Below are 24,780 nucleotides of genomic sequence, written 5' to 3'. Positions count from 1 at the left end.
CAACTGATTGACCGAACTGAACTATCCCAACTGATATATCAAAGAACAGTTCAACTGAATGTTCAGCTAATAGGTGGTTCAGCAGAAGATTTTCAGGAGCCCGACCAGCTGATGAAGAGCTCAACTGACTAGTTTAACTGATCCGTGAAATCAGTTCAGCTGATGAGCCAACTTATTTCACCAGACCAGCTCAAGACTAGTTCAGCTGACCAGTTCAGACCATCAGTTAGGAGCCTACTAGTTTGCAGAACAAGACAAGATTATCTAAGTAGAATCCAGGGGCACACTCAATTCATATAACCTTACAAGAAGCAACCAACCCAAATTTGAGGGAACACATCAACGTGCTATCAGCTTAGATTAGAAGCACAATTCTCTCAGTGTATGAGAACACTTTCGTGTTGTATTCATAGATCAGTTCACACACACATACACACTATCACTCACATATACACATACAATCGAACTTATTGAATAGTTGATTGAGTCTTGCACAAAGAAATTAAACATGTGTATGTGTCTTTAACACATAGACATTAAACAAGTGCTAGCTGGATGGTGCTGCATTCAGTCTAGACTAGGAGTTAAGTTAGACAGTAGTGTATTTCCTAAGCTAAGTGGGTTTGTATAAGGTGTTATATAAATAAAAGTCTTCTAGTGGATCCTACCCGAGGTGGTAGAAGGGGTGACGTAGGAACAGTTGAAGTCTCCGAACATCCATGAACATATCTTGTGACTTTAAATGTTTAAATATTGCTTTGAAACCGATTTGATTAGTTGAGCTGATATCCATTCAGTTTCCACCATAATTGAACTGATACAAGCTCGAACCGATCCTCTTTATTTTAGTTATTCGGTTCACACAAGTTAAAAGCTTTAAGTTGTTTAGTTTTCTTAACGAATGATTATTTCGAGTATTTTACACTTGGCTTAAAAACCAAACATGATTTAATTCATAGGTGTTTACATTCTTAGAACACGAGCTATTGCAGCTCATCGAGAATATTTGTGCTTGAAACACCCTCGCTGGCGACATCACCGATCCTATCAATTGATATCAGAGCTAGTTGTTCTAAGAACAATATTTGAAAACTGATATTTTAAAAATTGTTTCAAGATGATATTTAAAATGGCATTCAACATCATTTTAAAAATTTTATATGTGTTTGTCGTGGGAAGAGAGAAGATTTTTGGATCTGCAACTAACACTATAGCCACTTCTCTCGACGCCCTAATTTTTTTTGTTTTAGCATCTTGCAGGGTTTTGAGTTTAGACTAACAGCAAAATAGCTAATTTGTTCAGCAGGTCAGGTTTTAGTTTCCAGCCTACCAGTTCAACTGATCAACACAGAAAACCCAACTAAAAGTTGAAATGTTGGATGATTAAGAGCTTAATTATCAGGAGTATACCTCCGCTTCATTTCCATATCAGATCAAAGTAGATGAATGCGGTTCAGCATCAGTTGAGTCCAGTTTGCATCAGCTAGATCAGTTAGCTAGCACAGAGATCAAGTCCAAGGCAATTAACTGTTTTTCTGACAAAGAAACTCAAGATCTATGCAGCATTTCAAGTGTTCAAGGCAACCAATTATTGGTATATCCAGTTCTATTATGTTTAAACTGACTGATATTTGATGTTGTGTGCAATTTCCCTGACTGGTATATCTAGTTCTATTATGTATAAACTCAAGATCGATACAGCTATTGTAATAGCAATTTCCCTTACACATGTTAGTGCGCTTAAATATATTATACAAGGGACGCGTATTTGATTAAATAAATACCAAGTTTATCCAGTTAGTTTTATGTAACTGAACGAATGTTAAAAGTTGCTAAAAACTTCTTTAATCGTGTAAATGATTATATTTTTAAGGGGGAAGTTTTTAATTTAGTTCTTGAGGAGGATTTTTTAATTGTTTTTAAATATTTTATCCTTCGAACTGAAAAATTATTTCTATTCACTTAAATCTTTTAAATATTTTTTATTCTTACAAAGGGGGAGAATTATTAAATGTTTAATGATTTTATTTTAATCGGTTTCATTGCTCAAGTTTTGTGATCATAAAAAGAGAGAGATTGTTGGAACATTTCAGGTTCGCAATCTTGATTTCGATGTTAACAAAACTTGTTATTTTGTTTCTAACGAGTTTACCTAAGTGCGCAGAAATTTTAAACAGGTTATGATTCGAACTAATCACTTTACGAGACAAAACTAAAGCTATCGAGATACAAACTGAAATTACCAACTGATTGGCCGAACTGAACCAGCCAAAATGGATACATCAAAGAATAGTTCAACTGATTATTAAGGGGGAAGTTTTTAATTTAGTTCTCGAGGAGGATTTTTAAATTGTTTTTAAATATTTTATCCTTCGAACTGAAAAATTATTTCTATTCACTTAAATCTTTTAAATATTTTTTTATTCTTACAAAGGGGGAGAATTATTAAATGTTTAATGATTTTATTTTAATCGGTTTCATTGCTCAAGTTTTGTGATCATAAAAAGAGAGAGATTGTTGGAACATTTCAGGTTCGCAATCTTGATTTCGATGTTAACAAAACTTGTTATTTTGTTTCTAACGAGTTTACCTAAGTGCGCAGAAAGTTTAAACAGGTCAGGATTCGAACTAATCAGTTTACGAGACAAAACTAAAGCTATCGAGATACAAACTGAAATTACCAACTGATTGACCGAACTGAACCAGCCAAACTGATACATCAAAGAACAGTTCAACTGATTATTAAGGGGGAAGTTTTTAATTTAGTTCTCGAGGAGGATTTTTTAATTGTTTTTAAATATTTTATCCTTCGAACTGAAAAATTATTTCTATTCACTTAAATCTTTTAATATTTTTTATTCTTACAAAGGGGGAGAATTATTAAATGTTTAATGATTTTATTTTAATCGGTTTCATTGCTCAAGTTTTGTGATCATAAAAAAAGAGAGATTGTTGGAACATTTCAGGTTCGCAATCTTGATTTCGATGTTAACAAAACTTGTTATTTTATTTCTAACGAGTTTACCTAAGTGCGCAGAAAGTTTAAACAGGTCAGGATTCGAACTAATCAGTTTATAAGACAAAACTAAAGCTATCGAGATACAAACTGAAATCACCAACTGATTGACCGAACTGAACCAGCCCAACTGATACATCAAAGAACAGTTCAACTGATTGTTCAGCTGATAGGTTGTTTAGCAGAAGACCTTCAGAAGCCCAGACAACTGATGAAGAGTTCAACTGATGAAGAGCTCAGATGACCAGTTCAACTGAATCAGTGAAATCAGTTCAGTTGACGAACCAACTGATTTAACCAGACCAATTAAAGACCAGTTGCAAAACAAGACAAGCTTATCTAAGTGGAATCCAATTGTGCGCTTTAAAGAAAGTAAATGTCCGATCAAAGGACAATAAATAAACATTGCAGTAGAGCTTAAAGGCAATACGTTCTAGAATGGCTGTCAGAAAGTATAAGACACAAATTTCGAGGAACGGATTCAAATTGCAACAGCCATATTTTATGAATCTTGGTGTACTGTCACATTGTCTCTATAAATATAAGATCAAGACCATAAACAAAAAAGTGTGTGAAAAACATTGATAGGAAGATAGGGCACGCTCAATTGATATCAGCTTACAAGAAGCAACTAGCCCAGATTTTAGGGAATACTTCAACTTGTTATCAGCTTATATTAGAAGTACAATTCCCTCAGTGTGTGAGAACACTATCGTGCTGTATTCATAGATCAGTCCTCTCTCTCACACAAACACACCATCACTCACATATACATAGAGAATCGAGCGTATTGAATAGCTGAGTTTGTCTTGCACAAAGACATTAAACTTGTATATGTAGTCTTTAACACATATATGTTAAACAAGAGTTGTCTAGAAGGTGTTGCCTTCAGTCTAGACTACAAGTTTAGTTAGGCAGTATCGTAAGTCTTAAGTTGAGTGGGTTTGTACAAGGTTTTGTATAAATCAAAGTCTTCTAATGGATCCTACCCGATGTGGTAAAAGGGGTGACATAGGAGCAGTTGAAGTCTCCGAACATAGATAAACATATCTTGTGTCTTTAACTGTTTAACAATTGCTTTGAAACTCATTTGATTAGTTGAGCTGATATCCGTTCAGTTCTCACCATAATTGAACTGATACATGCTCGAACGGATCCCCTTTATTTCAGTTATTCAGTTCACACAAGTTAAAAGCTTTAAACAGTTCAATTTTCTTAACGAATGATTATTTCGAGTATTTTTCACTTGGTGTAAAAATCAAACCCGATTTAATTCATCGGTATTTACATTCTTAGAACACGAGATATTGCAGCTCATTGAGAATATTTGTCCTTGAAACACCCTCGCTGGTGCCAGCATCGGTCCTGTCAACTTCGTGCCCCTGATAGTTAATGATGTGAGGGATAAAACTGAGGCACTTCATGGATGTATTACGGCCGATCTTGCGACGTGATGTTCGCATAGCGGGTACTCCTACTTATACCATTGCAATGACCAGAGCTTTAGTGGCTAAACAGGAACAGAAGGACATCAAGATTTACAGGCACGACAAGAGGACTTTACAGGCGCCTTAGCAACAGTTTCAGCAGCCAGCTAAGAAGCCGTTTCAAGGCCTAAAAAGGGGAAATCATAGAAACCACAGAAGAAAGCTGCTTAGAAGCCTACTGAAAATATGGTGTGCCCAAAGTGCAATCGAAAGGGTGAAGGAGAGTTTCTATGGGCTTCAAGCAATTGCTTCGTGTGTGGATCCACTGACCACATGCTAAAGAATTGCTCACAGTGGAAGCATCCGACTCAGGGCCGAGTCTTTGTGAAGCATGCCGAGGATGCAGACCTAGACACTACACCCTTGACAAGTAAAATAATTTATTCAGCACCGTATTATTTATTGGTATTTATTATGCATGGTTCAAAATTTTGGGTATATTAGTAGGATATTTTCGAATTTATATGAGAGCTTTAGGAGAGTGGATTCAGCCTGTGCATGAGATTAAGTTTAGTATTTTTTGAGAATTTTTGAGTTGAGTGTATGTTAATATTATCTCAACGAGGATATATATAGTGGGAGTAGCCACAAATGCTCTGTTAGATTCTGGAGCTACTCATTCTTTTATATCAGACGGATTTGTGAGTAATTTGGGAGTCAAGTACCATAAACTAGATGTGATTTATTCTTTGACTGTTCCATTTGGGGAGGAACTGCCTACTTCTAGCGTGATCAGAGACTTCAGTCTCGATCTTCAGGGCCACACAGGCTTTTCCGAACTTATTGTACTGCCGATGACCGAGTTTGACATCATTATTGGAATGAATTGGTTGTCAAAGAATGGAGTAACGATCCACTTGCAACAAAAATCAGTGAGGGTCAGACCCTTGAGCGAGGAGAAGTTTGTATTCGAGCCAAGTGGACGCAACAACACACCTCAGATGATATCATGTCTTCAGGCGAGGAAGCTTATGCATAAGGGGTGCCATGCGTTCTTCGCGAGCATTATTTCAGCTCCCGTTACTACCATTCAGACAGTAGCAGAAGTCCCAGTTGTCAGAGATTTTCCTAAGGTGTTTCCCAACGACGTTGTTGTGATTCCACCTGAGCAAGTAGTGGAGTTTTCCATTGATCGTATGTCGGGCACCGTGCCAATCTCCAAGGAACCGTATCGATCAGAGCGCGCAAAGATGAAGGAGCTCAAATAGAAAATACATGAGCTACTCGATGAAGGACTCATACGCCCTAGTGCTTCACCTTGGGGCGCACCAATACTCTTCGCAAAGAAGAATGATGGAAGTATCAGGCTTTACATTGACTATTGGGAGCTGAACAGAGTTACAGTGAAAAATAAGTACCTATTGCCTAGGATTATTCGATAAATTTCAAGGAGCTTCTATGTTTTCCAAGTTAGATCTTTGCTCCGGATACCATCATCTAAGAGTGAAAGATGCAAATGTGCACAATATAGCCTTCAGAACTTGCTATGGGCATTACGAGTTCCTCGTGATGCCATTTGGTTTGACAAATGCTCCAGCAATCTTCATGAATCTCATGAATCGATTATTTCAGTCTTATTTGGACCAATTCGTCAGCATATTCATAGATGACATCCACTTTTATTCGAAGAACCGGGAGGATCATAGCTAGCAAGTGTTGAAAAATCGTAAGCTGTCTGCAAATTTCAGCAAGTGTGAATTTTAGTTAGAGAAAATGACATTTTGGGACATATTATTTCTAGTAGAGGCATTGAATTTGACCCGTCCAAAGTAGAAACTGTGAGGGAATGTGTAACGCCCCAAAAATTCGAAGGTCTACGCGAACCACATTCATGCAATTATTAAATTCTCTTGTATTTTAATTAAATGTTTCAATTGCATGAATTAATTATGTTGTGCATATTTGCATGTTTAAAATATTTTTTTCTACATGGTTGCATTAAAAATATTTTTTTAATGCAACCATTGAAGAAAGCTGCTTAGAAGCCTACCGAAAATCCGGCGTGCCCAAAGTGCAATCGAAAGCGTGAAGGAAAGTGCTTCGAGTGTGGATCCACTGACCACATGCTAAAGAATTGCTCACAGTGGAAGCATCCGACTCAGGGCCGAGTCTTTGTGAAGCATGACGAGGATGCAGACCTAGACACTACACCCTTGACAAGTAAAATAATTTAATCAGCACCATATTATTTATTGGTATTTATTATGCATGGTTCAAAATTTTGGGTATATTAGTAGGATATTTTCGAAAATTATATCAGAACTTTAGGATAGTGGATTCAACCTGTGCATGAGATTAAGTTTAGTATTTTTGAGAATTTTTGAGTTGAGTGTATGTTAATATTATCTCAAGGAGGATATATATAGTGGGAGTAGCCACAAATGCTCTGTTAGATTCTGGAGCTACTCATTCTTTTATATCAGACGGATTTGTTAGTTATTTGGGAGTCAAGTACAATAAACTAGATGTGATTTATTCTTTGACCGTTCCATTTGGGGAGGAACTGCCTACTTCTAGCATGGTCACAGACTTGAGTCTCGATCTTCAGGGCCACACAGACTTTGCCGAAATTATTGTACTGCAGATGACCGAGTTTGACATCATTATGGGAATGAATTGGTTGTCAAAGAATGGAGTAACGATCGACTTACAACAAAAATCAGTGAGGGTCAGACCCTTGAGCGAGGAGAAGTTTGTATTCGAGCCAAATGGACGCAACAACACACCTTAGATGATATCATGTCTTCAAGCGAGGAAGCTTATGCATAAGGGGTGCCAAGCGTTCTTCGCGAGCATTATTTCAGCTCCCGTTACTACCAGTCAGACAGTAGCAGAATTCCCAGTTGTCAGATATTTTCCTAATGTGTTTCCCAACGACGTTGTTGTGATTCCACCTGAGCAAGAAGTGGAGTTTTCCATTGATCATATTTCGGGCACCGTGCCAATCTCCAAGGAACAGTAGCGATCAGAGCGCAGAGATGAAGGAGCTCAAATAGAAAATACAGGAGCTACTCGAAGAAGGACTCATACGCCCTAGTTCTTCACCTTGGGGCGCATCAATATTTTTCGCGAAGAAAAAGGATAGAAGTATCAGGCTTTACATAGACTATCGGGAGCTGAACAGAGTTACAGTGAAAAATAAGTACCTATTGCCTAGGATCGAGGACATATTCGATTAATTTCAAGGAGCTTCTATGTTTTCCAAGGTAGATTTTTGCTCCGGATACCATCATCTAAGAGTGAAAGATGCAAATGTGCACAATATAGCTTTCAGAACTTGCTATGGGCATTTACGAGTTCCTTGTGATGCCATTTGGTTTGACAAATACTCCAGCGATCTTCATGAATCTCATGAATAGATTATTTCAATCTTATTTGGACCAATTCGTCATCGTATTCATAGATGACATCCTCTTTCATTCGAAGAACCGGGAGGATCATAGCCAGCAAGTGTTGAAAAATCGTAAGCTGTCTGCAAATTTCAGCAAGTGTGAATTTTAGTTAAAGAAAATGACATTTTGGGACATATTATTTCTAGTAGAGGCATTGAATTTGACCCGTCCAAAGTAGAAACTGTGAGGGAATGTGTAACACCCCAAAAATTCAAAGGTCTACGCGAACCACATTCATGCAATTATTAAATTCTCGTGTATTTTATTTAAATGTTTTAATTGCATGAATTAATTATGTTATGCATATTTGCATGTTTAAAATATTTTTTTCTACATGGTTGCATTAAAATATATTTTTAATGCAACCATTGAAGAAAGCTGCTCAGAAGCCTACCGAAAATCCGGCGTGCCCAAAGTGCAATCGAAAGCGTGAAGGAAAGTGCTTCGAGTATGGATCCACTGACCACATGCTAAAGAATTGCTCACAGTGGAAGCATCCGACTCAGGGCCGAGTCTTTGTGAAGCATGACGAGGATGCAGACCTAGACACTACACCCTTCACAAGTAAAATAATTTCTTCAGCACCATATAATTTATTGGTATTTATTATGCATGGTTCAAAATTTTGGTTATATTAGTAGGATATTTTCGAAATTTATATCAGAACTTTAGGATAGTGGATTCAGCCTGTGCATGAGATTAAGTTTAGTATTTTTGAGAATTTTTGAGTTGAGTGTATGTTAATATTATCTCAAGGAGGATATATATAGTGGGAGTAGCCACAAATGCTCTGTTAGATTCTGGGGCTACTCATTCTTTTATATCAGACGGATTTGTTAGTTATTTGGGAGTCAAGTACAATAAACTAGATGTGATTTATTATTTGACCGTTCCATTTGGGGAGGAACTGCCTACTTCTAGCATGGTCACATACTTGAGTCTCGATCTTCAGGGCCACACAGACTTTGCCGAACTTATTGTACTGCAGATGACCGAGTTTGACATCATTATGGGAATGAATTGGCTGTCAAAGAATGGAGTAACGATCGACTTACTACAAAAATCAGTGAGGGTCAGACCCTTGAGCGAGGAGAAGTTTGTATTCGAGCCAAATGGACGCAACAACACACCTCAGATGATATCATGTCTTCAGGCGAGGAAGCTTATGCATAAGGGGTGCCAAGCGTTCTTCGCGAGCATTATTTCAGCTCCCGTTACTACCAGTCAGACAGTAGCAGAAGTCCCAGTTGTCAATTATTTTCCGAATGTGTTTCCCAACGACGTTGTTGTGATTCCACCTGAGCAAGAAGTGGAGTTTTCCATTGATCATATGTCGGGCACCGTGCCAATCTCCAAGGAACAGTATCGATCAGAGCGCAGAGATGAAGGAGCTCAAATAGAAAATACAGGAGCTACTCGAAGAAGGACTCATACGCCCTAGTTCTTCATCTTGGGGGGCACCAATATTCTTCGCGAAGAAGAAGGATGGAAGTATCAGGCTTTACATAGACTATCGGAAGCTGAACAGAGTTACAGTGAAAAATAAGTACCTATTGCCTAGGATCGAGGACTTATTCGATTAATTTCAAGGAGCTTCTATGTTTTCCAAGGTAGATTTTTGCTCCGGATACCATCATCTAAGAGTGAAAGATGCAAATGTGCACAATATAGCCTTCAGAACTTGCTATGGGCATTTACGAGTTCCTTGTGATGCCATTTGGTTTGACAAATACTCCAGCGATCTTCATGAATCTCATGAATCGATTATTTCAGTCTTATTTGGACCAATTCGTCATCGTATTCATAGATGACATCCTCTTTCATTCGAAGAACCGGGAGGATCATAGCCAGCAAGTGTTGAAAATTCGTAAGTTGTCTGCAAAGTTCACCAAGTGTGAATTTTAGTTAGAGAAAATGACATTTTTTGGACATGTTATTTCTAGTAGTGGCATTGAAGTTGACCCGTCCAAAGTAGAAACTGTGAGGGAATGTATAACGCCTCGAAAATTCGAAGGTCTACGCGAACCACATTCATGCAATTATTAAATTCTCTTGTATTTTAGTTTAATGTTTTAATTGCATGAATTAATTATGTTGTACTTATTTGAATGTTTAAAATATTTTTTTCTACATGGTTGCATTAAAATATATTTTAATGCAACCACAGAAGAAAGCTGCTCATAAGCCTACCAAAAATCCAGTGTGCCCAAAGTGCAATCGAAAGCAAGAAGGAGAGTGTCTATGGGCTTCAAGCAAGTGCTTCGAGTGTGGATCCACTGACCACATGCTAAAGAATTGCTCACAGTGGAAGCATCCGACTCAGGGCCGAGTCTTTTTGAAGCATGCCGAGGATGCAGACCTAGACACTACACCCTTGACAAGTAAAATAATTTATTCAGCACTGTATTATTTATTGGTATTTATTATGCATGGTTCAAAATTTTGGGTATATTAGTAGGATATTTTCGAAATTTATATGAGAACTTTAGGATAGTGGATTCAGCCTGTGCATGAGATTAAGTGTAGTATTTTTTGAGAATTTTTGAGTTGAGTGTATGTTAATATTTTCTCAAGGAGGATATATGGGAGTAGCCACAAATGCTCTGTTAGATTCTGGGGCTACTCATTCTTTTATATCAGACGGATTTGTGAGTTATTTGGGAGTCAAGTACAATAAACTAGATGTGATTTATTCTTTGACCGTTCCATTTGGGGAGGAACTGCCTACTTCTAGCGTGGTCAGAGACTCGAGTCTCGATCTTCAGGGCCACACAGTCTTTGCCGAACTTATTGTGCTGCAGATGACCGAGTTTGACATCATTATGGGAATGAATTGGTTGTCAAAGAATGGAGTCACGATCGACTTACAACAAAAATCAGTGAGGGTCAGACTCTTGATCGAGGAGAAGTTTGTATTCGAGCCAAGTGGACGCAACAACACACCTTAGATGATATCATGTCTTCATGCGAGAAGCTTATGCATAAGGGGTGCCAAGCGTTCTTCGCGAGCATTATTTCAGCTCCCGTTACTACCAGTCAGACTGTAGCAGAAGTCCCAGTTGTCAGAGGTTTTCCTAATGTGTTTCCCAATGACGTTGTTGTGATTCCACCTGAGCAAGAAGTGGAGTTTTCCATTGATCATATGTCGGGCACCATGCCAATCTCCAAGGAACCTTATCGATCAGAGCGTGCAGCGATGAAGGAGCTCAAATAGAAAATACAAGAGCTACTCGATGAAGGCTCATTCTCCCTAGTTCTTCACCTTGGGGCGCACCAATACTCTTCGCGAAGAAGAAGGATGGAAGTATCAGGCTTTACATTGACTATTGGGAGCTAAACAGAGTTACAGTGAAAAATAAGTACCTATTGCCTAGGATTATTCGATTAATTTCAAGGAGCTTCTATGTTTTCCAAGTTAGATCTTTGCTCCGAATACCATCATCTAAGAGTGAAAGATGCAAATGTGCACAATATAGCCTTCGGAACTTGCTATCGGCATTACGAGTTCCTTGTGATGCCATTTGGTTGACAAATGCTCCAGCGATCTTCATGAATCTCATGAATCGATTATTTCAGTCTTATTTGGACCAATTCGTCATCGTATTCATAGATGACATCCTCTTTTATTCGAAGAACCGGGAGGATCATAGCCATCAAGTGTTGAAAAATCATAAGCTGTCTGTAAAGTTCAGCAAGTGTGAATTTTAGTTAGAGAAAATGACATTTTTGGGCCATGTTATTTCTAGTAGTGGCATTAAAGTTGACCCGTCCAAAGTAGAAACAGTGAGGGAATTTATAACTCCCCGAAAATTCGAAGGTCTACGCGAACCACATTCATGCAATGATTAAGTTCTATAGTATTTTAGTTAAATGTTTTAATTGCATGAATTAATTATGTTGTGCCTATTTGCATGTTTAAAATATTTTTTTCTACGTGGTTGCATTAAAATATATTTTTAATGCAACCACAGAAGAAAGCTGCTCAGAAGCCTACCGAAAATCCGGTGTGCCCAAAGCGCAATCGAAAGCGTGAAGGAGAGTGTCTATGGGCTTCAAGCAAGTGCTTCGAGTGTGGATCCACTGACCACATATATGCTAAAGAATTGCTCACAGTGGAAGCACCCGACTCAGGGCCGAGTCTTTGTGAAGCATGTCGAGGATGCAGACCTAGACACTACACCCTTGACAAGTAAAATAATTTATTCAGCACCGTATTATTTATTGGTATTTATTATGCATGGTTCAAAATTTTGGGAATATTAGTAGGATATTTTCGAAATTTATATGAGAACTTTAGGATAGTGGATTCAGCCTGTGCTTGAGATTAGTATTTTTTGAGAATTTTTGAGTTGAGCGTATGTTAATATTATCTCAAGGAGCATATATATAGTGGGAGTAGCCACAAATGCTCTGTTAGATTCTGGGGCTACTCATTCATTTATATCAGACGGATTTGTGAGTTATTTGGGAGTCAAGTACAATAAACTAGATGAGATTTATTCTTTGACCATTCCATTTGGGGAGGAACTGCCTACTTCTAGCGTGGTCAGAGACTTGAGTCTCGATCTTCAGGGCCACACAGTCTTTGCCGAACTTATTGTACTGCAGATGACCGAGTTTGACATCATTATGGGAATGAATTGGTTGTCAAAGAATGGAGTAACGATCGACTTACAACAAAAATCAGTGAGGGTCAGACCCTTGAGCGAGCAGAAGTTTGTATTCGAGCCCAGTGGACGCAACAACACACCTCAGATTATATCATGTCTTCAGGCGAGGAAGCTTATGCATAAGGGGTGCCAAGCGTTCTTCGCGAGCATTATTTCAGCTCCCGTTACTACCAGTCAGATAGTAGCAGAAGTCCCAGTTGTCAGAGATTTTCCTAATGTGTTTCCCAAAGACGTTGTTGTGATTCCACCTGAGCAAGAAGTGGAGTTTTCCGTTGATCATATGTCGGGCACCGTGCCAATCTCCAAGGAACCGTATCGATCAGTGCGCACAGAGATGAAGGAGCTCAAATAGAAAATACAGGAGCTACTCGATGAAGGACTCATACGCCCTAGTTCTTCACCTTGGGGCGCTCCAATACTCTTCGCGAAGAAGAAGGATGGAAGTATCAGGCTTTTCATAGACTATTGGGAGCTGAACAGAGTTACAGTGAAAAATAAGTGCTTATTGCCTAGGATTATTCGATTAATTTCAAGGAGCTTCTATGTTTTCCAAGTTAGATCTTTGCTCCGGATACCATCATCTAAGAGTGAAAGATGCAAATGTGCACAATATAGCCTTCAGAACTTGCTATGGGCATTACGAGTTCCTTGTGATGCCATTTGGTTTGACAAATGCTCCAGCGATCTTCATGAATCTCATGAATCGATTATTTCAGTCTTATTTGGACCAATTCGTCATCGAAATCATAGATGACATCCTCTTTTATTCGAAGAACCGGGAGGATCATAGCCAGCAAGTGTTGAAAAATCGTAAGCTGTCTGCAAAGTTCAGCAAGTGTGAATTTTATTTAGAGAAAATGACATTTTTGGGACATGTTATTTCTATTAGAGGCATTGAAGTTGACCCGTCCAAAGTAGAAACTGTGAGGGAATGTATAACGCCCCGAAAATTCGAAGGTCTACGCGAACCACATTCATGCAATTATTAAATTCTCTTGTATTTTAGTTAAATGTTTTAATTGCATGAATTAATTATGTTGTGCCTATTTGCATGTTTAAAATATTTTTTTCTACATGGTTGCATTAAAATGTATTTTTAAAGGTTATTCGAGTTGCGATCGAGGAACGTAGAACGAGGGCTGAAAAATAGAAAATGTTTTTGTTAAATAATTATTTTTAATTATTTAAAATACGAATGATGCTTTTTCATATTTTTAAAAATAAGAGGTTTTGAGGTGATTTTATATGCCGGCACGTAATTTTTATTTGTGTTGGATTTTTCAACAAAAATACGAACGTTTTGGCAACCCGGCTAATAAATTCACAAACTTATTTAAGTAAAATTATTTTTAAATCTTTTAAATATTTTTAATTAAGCTCTAATGGACCAAAATGACTTTCTTAATGGGCCTAAGCTTAATTAGTATTTTAATTAACTATATAATATATTAAATCCACCCCATAATCTCAAAAAATCCCACGCCCACTTTCCCCAAACATGACAAACTATTTCTTCCAAGAAATCTAATGGCTCACACACAAATTTCGTCAAGGCGGCATCGAAAATTGAAGGAAAATTCACCCAAGGTTTCTCGTCATCATTCTTCGCTTCGTCAACGGATATCCGTGCCTTAAAAACTCCAAGGCACGCCATATTCTCCCTTTACTAATCTTTACACCATATTATGTAATTGTTTATGAACTTGCATGAAAACAAGTCACACAATTTTTATTTTCGTAACTTTCTGCATATATGATTTAAACTATGTTATTTGATTGCAAAATCATGTTTTTATGTGTTTAAAAGGGCTGCCATGATTAGAAAATGATTAAGCATGGATTTACACAAGTTTTAGGGTAATAAAAATTCCACCAAAAACGCTGCACACGTTCTTGAAAAAAGTTGGAAAACAATCAAGGGTCATAAGGGATTGAGGGGCACAGTTTTGAGGGCTTCATGGCTTAGCTTGTGTTTGGTTGGGACCAGGGCTGGGCTAGGGTCATGTGTGGTCAGGGGAAGAGTCCTAGCCATGCTAGGACTCAAGATCATGGGCTGGGGAGGAGTCCTAGCAAGCTAGGACTCCACCCGAGAGCAAGTAACGAGTGGCGCAGGTTATTGCTGATGCAGGGAAGAAAGAGGATCGGTCAGGGGATTTGGGCTGGGATAGGCTAGGTCCTTAGGGTCCGAGGAGGGTGTACAAGGGTTGGGCCAGGGTCTGGGATGGGTGGGCTGGCTACTGGTGCGAGGAACGTGAGGTAGGTGCATGACAGCAAGGGTTGTGCGCAGCTGCTGTCTTGTTCAGTGGCTCGCTGTAGGTGGGCTCCAGGGCATGGGCTGGTCTGGGTATGGTCTGTGCGTGGTCCAGGGATGGCTAGGGTCAGGTGGGGCTCGGAAGTTAAGGGCTAGAAGAAGTCTTAGACTAGCTAGGAGTCCCAATACATCAAGAACACCTCACACACACACAACACATGCAATTGGGTCGGTTTCCAGGAGTGATTGTGCAACTTATAGGCTGGTTCTATGGGTTAGGCTTGGTCATTAGGGTCCCTAGATGGGTTGGATAGATTTTGGCTCAAGTTGGCTCGGGCGTGGCTCGAGTAATTTGGAGATGGCTCGGTGGGTTCGTTAGTGTGTCAAAAACGAGATTTTAAGAACAAAAATTAAATCCATGGGTCTACTATTAGGTGTTTTCACTACCGCAAGTATACGGTGTCAAGTTTTAGTACTGTATAAGTACAGATATCGATCTCACGAGGAGTAATTATTCAAATTTGTATATTAATTGCCATAATTGACATAGCTCACTTTATTTATACAAATCGAAAAGTTGGTTTGTAATCAATTCAAATAAAATAACAATTCCTGTAATTCTAGCACGCAGCTGACAATTCATTGAGAAAATAAATCTAGAGATATGATTTCGTCGAGTCTCCCCGATGCTAAATTAACATTGATCAACATTTAATTAAATTGCACCATGTGTATTAACCAAGAACTCACAAAGTTTTCTATTCCCTCTGTCGAGTGATAAATAGAAATGTACTACCTATTACTGATTTTAATATGTCTATTCAAAATCACGTAACACGTAATAAATGTAAACAAGGTTCTTTTATGGATTCGTCAGAGTTATACGTCTTTTGCACGTTATAAATTTCTAACGATGTGATTTCTTCTGTCCTAATTTCGATTCCCTCTGTCGAGTGTTAGATTTCAATTATGTAATCAATCGAATTATGGCCAGTAATTCAAAAGCATTAAGAAAAAGAAATCACAAATAAACATGATTAAATAATTCAATGAAAATTCAAAGCGTCGTTCACATAGGTTCAACCACGACTACATCAATCTCTAGAAAATAAAATTAGTTCATGCTCGAATTTAAATCAATACAAAATCTGTTTGTAATCATTAAAAACGTAAAAGTAAGAAACCGAATTAAGAGCGTGTAGGCGAGAGATGGAAGTGCGTCTCCGTGTCCGGATTCAGCGTCTTCTATCTCCGTTCTTCGCGTCCCGTGCTCCGTGCGCTCTCACTTTTTCTCCTTTCCCCCGAATGGTGTGACGGCTATCCTCCAATATTTCCGAATGCCCTTTTAGTCCACGCGAAAACCTATTTTATTTTCAGACATCGCGCCGCACGCATATGCGCGACACAGACTCGCGCATATGCGCGGGCCTCCTGGAGTGTGCTTCCTTCCTGCGCGCATATGCGCGCCATGAGCGGAGCATATGCGCGTTGCTCTCTGGATGGGTCACGCATGTGCGCGACCTTGGGTGGCGCATGTGCGCGATGCTGTCTGGACTCGCCTGTTCTCTCTCGCGCATATGCGCGCCATGAGCGGCGCATATGCGCGTTGCTCACTGTATGGTTCGCGCATGTGCGCGACTTTGGGAGGCGCATGTGCGCGGGTGCTTCTGCATTGCATTGCTCGCTTGGCTCACATTTCTCCTACTAGGCACCATCTTCGCTCCTTTTCACGCCCTTTCAGTGGTCTCACCTAGATTCCTGCAATCACATCAATAATAAAAAAAACGCGTAATTCCGCCCGAAAAAAACTAACAACCTGTATGAAATATAAGAATAATTTAAGTGCACAAAATGCACTTATCAAATCCCCCCAAACTTAAACTTTTGCTAGTCCCGAGCAAAATGAAAGTAAAAAAATAGGAATTCAGACTCAAGCAAAAAAAAAAAAATTGAACACCAACAACTATAGTCATAGATATGCAAAAAGTGACAGTGGCCTCAGATTCATTTATTTTTATGTGATTCGTATTTACTTGAGAGTCACGTGCGTGTGTGGTATGTCAATGTTTATCTACCTCATCGAATGCGCAAATAGATTCACTGTGCCAAATCGCCTCATAAACTTAAGAAGTCCACAGTTCGATGCAACTTACACTTCATTAAAACACACATTTACTTACACAGATCACAAAGGACTTTATTGGTGATTGTTTGGCTCAAAAGATATTCATCACAAGTATACCAAAGCTGAAGTCACACAATGAGATGCTTACATGCAAGTGATTAAAGTATATACTCATTAACCATGTTTATCAGGTATCCATAGGCTTGATTTGAACAACTTTTCTCCACTAGTATATTGGATAAATGTGACAAGGTTAATAGGTCTTGTAGGCTTGTAACGTTAGGCTACGGCTCATGGCTACAATAAAGGCATGGGGATCAAAATTTGAGAGAAATATTTGAACTTCATCACTTTCACTCATTTTCATTTTCTTTTCAGTCACCACCCATTTATTGTTTTCTTTTCATTCATATCCATCATTTCTCAAATGCTTTCTTTCTCACCACTTTTGATTCATTCTTTTCATCGTTTTTTTTTTCAAGGAGTGTTTGAATCATTCCAACACCAATGAACTTATTTCTCTCAAAATTTAGGTAGGATAATAAGTGTATAAGCTTCATTAGGTAGTTGTTTTGGGATGTAGAATAAATACAAGTGAGGGCTAATTGTGTGTCATTGACACACACCACTTGATTTTTAGCAAGCTCAAAATGGGACACTAGGGATATTTCATGTTCGTTAGGTAGGCTCGAAGGCTTGAACGGTTCCAAAGATCGCCTAAATCATTCCTATGTCACATATTATCCGTATTTCGCCTCGAAAAGTGTCCAAACAAGTTCTAGATTCCGTCAATCCAATAGTCAACTCATACAAACCAGTCACATGCAATTTTCAATCAAAAGGATATATGGTATAGGTGCACAAAGATAAGTTAAGCATCTCAAAATTTATTCGAAACTCGATGGGCTAACAATTGATAATGAGCAAAGAATATATGCCCCAAAGATAGTGCGAAAGAATGCCTAGATCATTTCTGTGGTCGCAAAAGTGTCAGTTAATGTCATTTAAGGGTTACTAAAATCAGACTTCTCTTGTTTAATTGGCATCACAGGCACGCAAATAGTCTCTGAGCACCAACAATATCAACAAACATGACAGTGCAATAAAATGTGACTCCCAAGTAATAACGAATACATTCATGCTTCAGACTCTCGATTTTATTTTCATCATTGGCCTCACAATAGCTTATCCATGACTAGTCCTAACAATTATAACATGCAATGAAAATAAATAAACGATATATATATATATATATATATATATATTTTAACATAAAATAAATAAACATCAAAATTAAAAATTAAAGCAAATAATCTACTCAGATCATCCAACTAAAGCAAATAATCCACTCAAATCAGATAAAATCAACCCCCCAAACTTAAAATATGCATTGTCCTCAATGTATAAACAAGAAATAAACGAGACAAGCATACCTCACACGACGAGCGTCAGTACTCGCCGTCATCATCATCAACGTCCTCATCCATGTGCTGGGGTGGGGCCTGCGGAGGAGGTCTTGGATACTGTGGTGGTGGATACGGTGGTGGCCAAACAGGTGTCTGGGGAAACATGGGATCATCTGGACCTAAAGGCGGGAACCGCTGAGCAAGAACGGACGTGAAGTCCATCATATAACCCATGGCATAGTCTGTGCGGTACTGAAGCGAATGCAGCACCTGGCGCTGCTCAACTAGTAATCTCCTCTGATCCTGCATCTCAAGCTCTAGTCGTCTCAATGTGTCTCCCCTGCGCTGTCGGGCTCCCTCAGGTGGTGGTGGCAGTGGTTGAAGCGGTGCCTGTGGCAGGTCCTCGTCATCTGAATCAACGGGAGGCAGATAAGGCGCAACGATGGGAGCCTTCGGTTTGAGCACTTGCTCATCGGGCGACCAAGCAACTCCGGCATGTCTGAATAGGTCGGTAACAATGTGAGGGCACGGGAGGGCGACCGCGGCTAATCCTGTGCCGGCTCTCATGATCGAGCCATATATTAATCTTCCCAAGTTCACAGATTTGCCCATCAAAATCGCAAAGACAAGCGCGACCTTGTCTTTGGTTACGTCGTGGTAATATGAGGATGGGAGAACTCGAGCCAACACGAATGACGTCCACGCACTTGCATTAGGAGTCATCTCGGATTTCTTCAGTGAGATTGGACCACTCGCGCTCATCTTCCATACGGCGCCTGCCTGACACACAGTCCGGATTACCTCTGAATAGTCGACCCCATCGTCTAAGAATGCAATGTACTCGTCCTCTTCAAGGCTCGGCATCTGATATATCGTATTTATCGTCTGAGAATCAAACGATACCAATTTTCCTCTCACAAGTACCTTTGAGTCATCATGCCGTATCCGCAGATTGGCATAGAACTCTCTGACGACAGAAATCACCGTGTCTGGAGGTGGTTGAGCAAATTCAACCCACTGTCTTCTTTCCAATTCTCGCTCAATAAAACCACGTAGTGTCGATACATTAAATCCCCTCTCTGGGATAATTGACCGAGTCATCGAACTCTCATACACCTGTTGGGCTTCCTCACTCCAAAAACGGTGCGAATCATAACTTGCGGAAGATGAGGCGCCCTTCTTTGATTTTTTCTTCGGTGCCATCTCTCTCAATTCAATAATCAAAATATCACAATCAACACCAAACTCAACCCACAATAGAGAGACCAAAATTGAAGCTAATCGGCCTCCCAAATTTGAATAATATGATTTCTCCACACCAATAATTCCAATAAACAATGCAACACACAACCCAATCGCTGAGAATTAATACCAATTCAACATACCCACTTCACATTCTCACGAATTTCTCATATCGATTTACACCAAGTTCAACTATTTTTGAGAGTTGAATCAAAAATTCGAATAGACCCTTGAGTTCGCAAGAAAGTTACCGAACTGGCTTTGAGAGGAAGGATAGCGGCGGCGTGCTGAAGGAGGATCCGCGCCGAAGGAGAGGCTTGGGTTCAGTGCTTTTGGTGAGAGGGAGCGTCTGTGTTGAATTTTCTGATAATAGATCGCGATCCCCAATTTTTTTTTCTTTAACTTAGTCGCGCGCATATGCGCGACATAAAATGGCGCATATGCGCGCCTTCCACTGTCTCGGTATGCTAGGAGGTGGTGCATATGCGCGCCAAAATTGGCGCATATGCGCCGATATTTCTGTAAATTCGGCGCATATGCGCGCCAGGAATGGCGCATATGCGCTGAGCCTACTGCCTCTCGCGCGCATGTGCACGAAAATAAATCGCGCATGTGCGCCGAGCATCATGTCCATAATTTTCGACCCCTTTCTTTTTTTTTTTATGTACCTGCAAAAATAACACAATGCAAATTAATATTTGAATCGAGAAAATTAAAATTAATAAACTAAAGAATCGAAATGAAATAAAATAACTAGAATGAATGCAAAAATAAATAAATGTGGGTTGCCTCCCACACAGCGCTTGGTTTAACGTCATCAGCCTGACTTTCTTCAGTCTACTTTGGTTCTCCCAGTGGGATGTTGTCCATGTGTCGCACTTCATTTCCAAAATAATGCTTGACCCTCTGACAATTGACTTTGAATGTCTCACCATTTTTGCATTTTAGCTCAATTGCCCTGTGTGGGTACACTGTTTCCACTGTGAATGGTCCAAACCATCGTGATTTTAACTTACCAGGAAACAGTCTCAGTCGGGAATTGAATAATAACACCTGTTGCCCCGGTTCGAAAAGTCGTCGAAGAATCTGCTTGTCATGCCATCTCTTGGTCTTTTCCTTGTATATCTTGGCATTTTCGTATGCATCATTCCTAAACTCCTCCATCTCATTCAGCTGCAGCAGTCGTTGTTCGCCCGATGCTCCCTTATCAAAATTTAGCTTTTTCACAGCCCAATATGCTTTGTGCTCCAGTTCCACAGGAAGATGACAAGCTTTTCCAAAGACCAACCTATAAGGAGACATCCCGATAGGTGTCTTGTATGCAGTCCTGTACGCCCATAATGCATCATCTAGCTTGATCGCCCAATCCTTCCGGTTTGTCTTCACTGTCTTTTCTAAGATTTGTTTGATCTCCCGGTTGGATATCTCTGCTTGCCCATTGGCTTGCGGGTGGTATGCCAGTGTCACCCTGTGCTTCACATCATACTTGTCCAATAGTGAGTTAAAATTTTTATTACAGAAATGCGTACCTTCATCACTGATAATGGCTCTAGGCGTTCCGAATCTTGTGAAGATGTTCCTGTGGACAAACTTAACAACAACTCGAGCATCATTAGTACTGGTGGCGATCGCTTCCACCCATTTTGACACATAATCAACAGCGAGTAAAATATAGGATTGACCAAAAGAGGATGGGAATGGACCCATAAAGTCAATACCCCAGACATCAAAAAGTTCCACCTCCAAAATATTTGTTAGTGGTAATTCATGTCGTCTAGAAATATTGCCAACTCTTTGGCATTTATCACATGACTTGACTAAAGTATAACTGTCTTTAAATACATTATGCCAATAGAAACCTGACTGTAATACCTTAGCTGCTGTTCTAGATGCTCCAAAATGTCCACCGTAGGGTGAGGAATGACACTGCTCTAGAATTATACCCGCTTCTTCTTCAGCTACACATCGTCTGATTATCTGATCAGTGCATCTCTTGAACAAGAACGGATCGTCCCACAGATAAAACTTGGCATCATGAAGAAATTTCTTCTTTTGATGATACGTTAAATCTGAAGGTAATTCTCCTGCAGCAAGGAAATTAGCTATATCTGCGAACCAAGGATGTGTAACATTTACCTTGAAGAGTTGTTCGTCTGGGAACGATTCATTGATAGCTCCACCTTCAGTTCTTTCTTCTAGCTCTAGTCGTGACAGGTGATCAGCCACCTGGTTCTCACAACCTTTCTTGTCTTTGACCTCAAAGTCAAATTCTTGAAGTAGGAGTATCCATCGTATCAACCTGGGCTTTGCATCCTTTTTGACAAACAAGTAACGAAGAGCTGCATGGTCAGTAAAAACCGTTACCTTTTTGCCAATGAGATATGTTCTAAATTTGTCGAATGCAAACACCACTGCTAGCATCTCTTTCTCAGTAGTTGTGTAATTCTCTTGGGCTGCATCGAGTGTACGACTTGCATAGTAGATGGCTTTAAACATCTTGTCTCGCCTTTGTCCCAATGCTGCTCCCACAGCATAGTCGCTAGCATCACACATGAGCTCAAAGGGCTCCTTCCAATCAGGCACTATCATGATGGGTGCAGAGATCAGTGCTGCCTTGATCCTGTTAAACGCCTGCAAACAGTTATCGTCAAAAATAAATGTTGAATCCTTTTCTAACAAATTACATAAAGGTCTAGTAATTTTAGAAAAATCTTTAATATAACGACGATAGAACCCGGCATGTCCCAAGAAGCTTCTGATTCCTTTCACATTTTTCGGCGGTGGGAGCTTTTCGATTGCCACAACTTTGGCTCTGTCCACTTCTATCCCTCTAGCCGAAATTTTATGCCCAAGCACAATCCCTTCGGAGACCATGAAATGACATTTCTCCCAATTCAACACTAGATTCTTTGATTGACATCTCTGCAAAACAAGCGTTAGATTCTGCAAACAATGATCAAAAGATGAACCAAACACAAAAATATCATCCATAAACACTTCCATTATTTCCTCGACCATGTCAGAAAATATGGCCATCATACACCTCTGAAAAGTAGCAGGTGCATTGCAGAGAGCAAATGGCATTCTCCTGAAAGCAAATGTACCATAGGGACAAGTGAAGGTAGTCTTCTCTTGATCCTCCGGTGCTATAACAATCTGATTGTAACCTGAATAACCATCTAGAAAGCAATAATAATGATAACCACCTACTCTATCAAGCATCTGGTCAATAAAGGGAAGGGGGAAGTGATCTTTCCTAGTCGCATCATTCAATTTCCTGCAGTCTATACACACTCGCCAACCAGTCACTGGACGAGTTGAAATCAATTCATTATTCTCATTTCTGACCACAGTTATTCCCCCTTTATTGGGCACTACTTGGACTGGTGAAACCCATGAACTGTCAGATATAGCATAAATAACACCAGCATTTAACAATTTCAATACCTCAGATCTCACAACCTCCTTCATGGCTGGATTAAGCCTCCTCTGATCATCAACATAGGGTGAATAGGACTCCTGCATCAATATTTTATGCATGCAAACAGTGGGGCTAATCCCCTTTATATAAGCAATTGTCATCCCAACGCAGATTTAAATTCTCTCAACACCCTCAACAACCTATCTTTCTCATCACTAGTAAGAGCAGAAGATATAATTACCGGATGTGACGAACCTTCGTCTAGGAAAGCATAGCACAAGTGACTCGGTAAATCTTTCAATACAGGGGTTGCTTTTGGTACCTCTTTACTTGCATCCTCAAGTAACTCTTCCAGTTGGGCAGCACTCTTTTCCTTAGGTAGTGTATTGAGAGCAAGTAACTCCTCTTGCACATCCCAATCATCTTCATCCAATGTAGAAGCTGATTCCAACAAGCATCTCTCCAAAGAGTCTTTTGTCAACTTACCTGCACCAACATGAGATACACATGAATCAATTATATCAATACTCTTACAACATGAGATACACATGAATCAATTATATCAATACTCTCTCCAAGGGCTGTGGTTTAAGTACTTTCTCAGGTTCTTCGACTCTCTCTTCTCCAACACTTGTACCCTTTCCATCATCTTCCTCAACAAGAATCTCTACACTCTCTTCAGCCGGCTCTTGGATGCCAATTTCCTTACCACTTCTCAATGTGATAGCTTTGCATTGCTCCCTAGGATTCACCTCGGTATTGCTGGGAAACTGTCCTCGATTCTGATCTTTCAAAGCATTGGCTAGTTGCCCTATCTGTGTCTCCAAGGACTTCATCGTGGCACCCATATTGCCCATGTGTGTCTCCATGTTCTCAAGACGAGACTCAGTTCTCGCCATCCTCTTCCCAGACTCAGTCACAAATGTGCCCACTAGATCTTCAAAAGATGGCTTTCCTTCCCCTTTCTGTGTATTGAACCCCGGTGGAGGATTCAACACGTTCTTGTTGTTCGCATAAGAGAAATTCTCGTGATTCCTCAAACCTGGATGATAAGTATTAGGGGGAGGATTACCTCGATAACCTCCAAAGCCACGATTGTTGATGTACAGAGCTTCTTCCATAACTGGCTCTTCCTCAGCAGTCACCAGTGCTACTTCAGACGTAGCTTGGCTTGCTTTGTTCATTGCTGCAATTTGTGTAGTCAATGCCGAAACCTGTGCAGTAAGTGATGTGATCGGGTCTACGGCATACACTCCAGCAGGTTTCCTTGATCCAGATCTTTCACTCGGCCACTGATAACTATTGATGGTCATCTGTTCAAGCAAATCATAAGCCTCATCAGGTGTTTTAGAAAAAATAGTACCTTCGGCGGCTGCATCCACATTCCCCCTGGTCGGCCCATCTAAACCATTGTAAAATAACTCAATATGCACCCAATCTGCATATCCATGATTCGGGCACTTCCTGAGTAATTCCTTGTATCGCTCCCAAGCCTCATATAACACTTCAAGCTCTCTCTGTCTGAAATTGGTAATCTCTATTTTCAACTGAGCAGATTTAGCAGGAGGAAAATACTTTGACAGAAACTTCGTAACCAGATCTGCCCATGTAGTAATGCTCCCCAAAGGTAGAGATTGGAGCCAACTCCTTGTGTGATCCCTAAGAGAAAACGGAAACAGGCGCAATCGAATAAGTTCGTCAGAAACACCGTTCATTTTTACCGTATCCGTGATCTCCAGAAAAGTTCTGAGGTGAAGATGGGGATCTGCG

At 39.8% G+C, this 24,780-nt stretch overlaps 4 protein-coding genes and 1 non-coding gene across 5 annotated transcripts; 4 read left to right on the top strand and 1 right to left on the bottom strand.

The window, feature by feature from the left end:
• Positions 1–8,254: 8,254 nt before the first annotated feature.
• On the top strand, positions 8,255–9,336 carry LOC140835873 (uncharacterized). The gene is made up of 2 exons (XM_073201284.1): positions 8,255–8,459; positions 8,723–9,336. Exons 1-2 carry the CDS (start codon positions 8,255–8,257, stop codon positions 9,334–9,336), a joined length of 819 nt encoding a protein of 272 aa, XP_073057385.1.
• Positions 9,337–10,477: 1,141 nt separating this feature from the next.
• LOC140835872 (uncharacterized) lies at positions 10,478–11,109 on the top strand. The gene is made up of 2 exons (XM_073201283.1): positions 10,478–10,803; positions 10,932–11,109. Exons 1-2 carry the CDS (start codon positions 10,478–10,480, stop codon positions 11,107–11,109), a joined length of 504 nt encoding a protein of 167 aa, XP_073057384.1.
• A 745-nt stretch (positions 11,110–11,854) lies between these two features.
• LOC140835871 (uncharacterized) lies at positions 11,855–12,917 on the top strand. Its single transcript, XM_073201282.1, has 2 exons — positions 11,855–12,084; positions 12,272–12,917. The coding sequence occupies exons 1-2, from the start codon at positions 11,855–11,857 to the stop codon at positions 12,915–12,917; spliced, it is 876 nt and encodes a 291-aa protein (XP_073057383.1).
• A 7,509-nt stretch (positions 12,918–20,426) lies between these two features.
• LOC140835870 (uncharacterized) lies at positions 20,427–20,891 on the bottom strand. Its single transcript, XM_073201281.1, has one exon. The coding sequence runs from the start codon at positions 20,889–20,891 to the stop codon at positions 20,427–20,429; it is 465 nt and encodes a 154-aa protein (XP_073057382.1).
• Positions 20,892–24,453: 3,562 nt separating this feature from the next.
• Positions 24,454–24,560, top strand: LOC140837570 (small nucleolar RNA R71). Its single transcript, XR_012119398.1, has one exon. It is a non-coding gene; the product is annotated as a small nucleolar RNA R71 (small nucleolar RNA).
• The last annotated feature ends 220 nt before the right edge of the window (positions 24,561–24,780 follow it).

Source organism: Primulina eburnea, chromosome 7, assembly GCF_022965805.1.
Source record: "Primulina eburnea isolate SZY01 chromosome 7, ASM2296580v1, whole genome shotgun sequence".
Taxonomy (NCBI): domain Eukaryota; kingdom Viridiplantae; phylum Streptophyta; class Magnoliopsida; order Lamiales; family Gesneriaceae; genus Primulina; species Primulina eburnea.
The sequence above is the reverse complement of the archived record's forward strand: the minus strand, read 5'-3'. Positions and strand labels throughout refer to the sequence as shown.